This window comes from Bos indicus, chromosome 8, assembly GCF_029378745.1.
Source record: "Bos indicus isolate NIAB-ARS_2022 breed Sahiwal x Tharparkar chromosome 8, NIAB-ARS_B.indTharparkar_mat_pri_1.0, whole genome shotgun sequence".
NCBI lineage: Eukaryota > Metazoa > Chordata > Mammalia > Artiodactyla > Bovidae > Bos > Bos indicus.
This window is the reverse complement of record NC_091767.1, coordinates 60,173,074-60,177,180: the sequence shown is the minus strand read 5'-3', so window position 1 is coordinate 60,177,180 and position 4,107 is coordinate 60,173,074. Positions and strand designations below refer to the sequence as shown.

Genomic DNA, 4,107 nt, shown 5'->3' with positions numbered 1-4,107 from the left:
CTCTGAGATCCCAGGGAAGGCTCAGAAGGAAGCTGGCATTTCTGTGCCTGCCTCTCCATTTCCAGTTGGGCATGTCCCAGTCACTGTCTCTAATTGCAACTGATGGCAGGGATGTGGCCCCTGGAGCCCCCAGTATGCTGAGCCCCAGTGCCCTGTCAACACTCAACATTCCAAACTAAATTGCTTCTGGGACTAGCAGGGTCCCTGTAGGAGTCTACGGCTGCAGCTCGAGGACTTCCTTCACTGCTGGGGAAAATGAGCCCATGGGATTCCTCAGGCTCAGACCAGGATGACAGGTCCTGTACATGAAGATTCTGTCACTGAGATACCCAGGACACAGCCGGGAGGAAGGATGGGAGAGAAACACCCACCAGAGGCTAAAGTTCCCCCAAAGATTCAGGAGGACAAGAAGAAAGAGAGTCTCAGAGGTAAAGGAAGTTAGGCAGGAGAGTCTGGGTTTTTCTCTCGCATCCAGGGTCTGGTCCTGGTGTGCAGTGAGGAGTTAAGAATCTGGGATCAGGAGACTCAGAGAAGCACCTGACGCAGGTGGGGAGAGTTGAGCCAGGATGGGACAGAGGCAGTAGCCATGCCTGCCTTCTGCAGAGCGCTTCTCAAAGACACACTTTCCTCTCCTCTGCCTCTGCTCTCAGAAACCTTCCCACAGCTGCTGAAGCAGGGAGGAACAGCTGAGAGTAAGCGCCAGGCCAGGCAGTCCTTCCTTCACGCTCTCCCAGCCCCTGTCTGCCCCTGCTGCTCCTCCTCACAGGAACCCAGGGAGTGTGTGGGATTCCCATCATCCCCCTGCTGCAGAGGCTTCTGGGAAGAAGGGGCCTTCCTCAGTGTCAGAGGGTGAGTGGACCCAAGCTTGGTCCCTCTGGTTTCCCAATCTATCAACGGCTAGTTATTTCTGGTTTTTTTCACTTTCCTTTCATGATTACTGAGACTTTTCCCCCACCCTGAATACCAAGTGATCTGTACCCATTGTATTAATAGAAGATGTGGTAATACTGAAGAGGAATACAAAGAGGAATCCCTCGAGAAATATTATCAGTGAGGAATCTGCATTTAGAATCCGAGCAATGGCAGCTAAGAGATTCAAAATCCTCTACACAAAGGCATATAGGTCTCCCCATAAGCTAGTTGTTTGTATGGAACCCAAGGGTGGGTTCCACACAAGAATATAATATGAGCATAAAAGGACAAAGAAAAAAAATATTTCTGAGTTATCTCTGGCTAAGAAGTTCACCAATATTCTAGTGAAATGGGGTTGGAGGTTAATGCTGTATAGCCTATCATCTGATAAGTGTAGTTCACATAGCTATTAATCATTGAGTTCACTGGTCAGTAAGCTGCAGAGCTGTCAGCCCCTAGAGTGGGTTTAATCATTCCAATTTTAATCATTCTGATCAGTCTTTGTGTTGACTTCATAAAGTTCTTCCCCGTATAGGTACCTCCCCATATACTGTTATCAGTTTGTATTAAAATAGGACGATCCCAGTGCTGATAGTGGTCAAGTCTGTGTCACTGATGGTGGGCAGACCGAAGAAGTCATCCTCAATATCGTTGAGTTTTTACCCAGGCTTGTTTCTGTGTGGAGGTGAATTGACATTTTATACAAGTTTCTTCCAAATGTAGGCAAAATTTAAAGAAGTTTTAAAATTTGCTGGTTCTGAGAACTGGACCAGCCTGGGAATCTCAGAAAACTCAGGTTAAATGCAAAGACTATACATTTCCATTAAAGAGAAATCATTCATAGGATTTTCTCGCTGTTAATTATTTGTTGTTGTTTTTCAGTTGCTAAATCGTGTCCGACTCTTTTGCGACTGCATGGACTGTAGCCTGCCAGGCTCCTCTGTCCGTGGGGTTTTCCAGGCAAGAATACTGGAATGTGTTGCCATTTCCTTCTCCAGGGGATCTTCCTGACCCAGGGAATGAACCCGAGTCTTTTGCATTGGTAGACAGATTCTATTCCACTGAGCCACCTGGGAAATCCAGTCATTAATCATAATGCTGAGGAAAGGCTCTCCTTGACTGGGGATCCGCTCCACTGGGCTCAAGTCCTGTCTCTGTCACCAACTTAGAAGTCTTGGACAGGTCACTTCCCTTTTGAGACTTCAGTTGCTTTTGTGGGCAATGAGAGGATGCAGCAACTTGGGAAAAATCCCTCACACAGCTAGACTGTTTGAGGCCCTCGCCCAGGACTGACCCATTGTAAGCTCTGCTCCAGCTCTGACCTTCGCTCATCTTTAGAGCTGAGGACACCCTGCTGCCTCTTTTTAAAATGTATACATATATTTAAAATTCTATTTGTTTATTTATTTTTGGCTGTGCTAGGTCTTCGTTGTTGCAACGGCTTTTCTCTAATTGCAGCAAGCAGGGGCTACTCTCTAGTTGCGAAGTCCAGGCTTCTCAATGGGGTGGCTTCTCTTGCTACAGATCACGGGTTCTGGGGGTGCGGGCTTCAGTAGTCGTGGCACATGGGCTCAGCAGTCATGGCTATAGAGCACAGGCTCAGTAGCTGCAGCACACGTAGCCTTAGTTGCCCTGAGGCATGTGGGATCTTCCTGGATCAGGGAGAGAACCCATGTCTTCTGCACTGGCAGGTGGATTTCTATCCACTGGACAACCAGGGAAGCCCAACCCTGCTGTCTCTTTCAGTTGTTTTCTCTAACACACATATGCTCTCCTATTACGCAGCAGGACTGGCCTCGTACCAGATAGCTGGGGTTCTTTTCAGGAAAGCCTGATGTGATACTTTTGTAATGTGCTGATGACAGAGGGAATATCACATGGAAAAACCTAATCAGACCTCCCCCCTGGTGGGGTTCGTTCTCCTGGGCCTGTCAGCCCACCCAAAGCTAGAGAAAATGTTCTTTGTGCTCATCCTGCTTATGTACCTGGTGATCCTGCTGGGCAATGGGGTCCTCATCCTGGTGACCATCCTTGACTCCCGCCTGCACACGCCCATGTACTTCTTCTTGGAGAACCTCTCCTTCCTGGATATCTGCTACACAACCTCCTCAGTCCCACTGATCCTGGATAGCTTCCTGACCCCCCAGAAAACCATCTCCTTCTCAGCCTGTGCCGTGCAGATGTTTCTTTCCTTTTCCATGGCAGGAACAGAGTGTGTGCTCCTGAGCATGATGGCGTTTGATCGCTACGTGGCCATCTGCAACCCCCTGAGGTACCCCATAGTCATGAGCAAGGCTGTCTATGTGCCCATGGCTGCTGGCTCCTGGGCTATTGGTGGTGTTGCTTCTCTGGTTCACACATCCTTGGTAATTCAGCTGCCCTTCTGTGGGGCCAATATCATCAACCACTTCACCTGTGAGATCCTGGCTGTCCTGAAGTTGGCTTGTGCTGACATCTCCATCAGTGTGATCAGCATGGAGGTGACCAATGTGATCTTCCTGGGGGTCCCAGTTCTGTTCATCTCTGTCTCTTATGTCTTCATCATTGCTACCATCCTGAGGATCCCCTCCTCTGAGGGGAAGAAAAAGGCTTTCTCCACTTGCTCTGCCCACCTCACTGTGGTGATAATATTCTATGGGACCTTATTTTTCATGTATGGAAAGCCCAAGTCTAAGGACTCTCAGGGTGCAGACAAAGAGGACCTTGCAGACAAGCTCATCCCCCTCTTCTACGGGGTGGTGATCCCCATGCTCAACCCCATCATCTACAGCCTGAGGAACAATGACGTGAAGGCTGCTGTGCGGAACCTGGTGAGTCAGAAATGCTTCAGGAGATGATGTAGGAGAAGTCTTCTGTGGTTCTCACCCCCATGGAGGAAAGGATTTCACTCATTACAGCTGCCATTCAAAAGCCAACAAGTCAACTTAACTGGAGTGATCTCTTGCCCTAAGGTCTATTTTCAGGGAATGTTTACCTTTTCAGAGTTTATCTGTGGGGTTTTGGCCACATGTCTGACACTCAACAGATGCCAGACAACAAATCCTCTAACTGAATGATGAAGACATTCTGAACACGTGCTAAAACCAAGGAGACAGGGACCATTAGAGCAAGCCTAACGGTCCATGCTGTGTCTAAACTGCAGATTAGTACAGAGAGGTGAGATGGCTCTCACAGCAGCTTTATTACCCCTGTTGG

General features: G+C 48.6%; 1 protein-coding gene across 1 annotated transcript; it reads left to right on the top strand.

Annotated features, from left to right (window-relative positions):
- Positions 1-2,789: 2,789 nt before the first annotated feature.
- Positions 2,790-3,749, top strand: LOC109562693 (olfactory receptor 2S2). Its single transcript, XM_019965711.2, has one exon. The coding sequence runs from the start codon at positions 2,790-2,792 to the stop codon at positions 3,747-3,749; it is 960 nt and encodes a 319-aa protein (XP_019821270.1).
- The last annotated feature ends 358 nt before the right edge of the window (positions 3,750-4,107 follow it).

Bases quoted from the DNA above. Each gene is read 5' to 3' on its own strand.
- LOC109562693 (XM_019965711.2), top strand. From the start codon at position 2,790: ATGGAAAAACCTAATCAGACCTCCCCCCTGGTGGGGTTCGTTCTCCTG.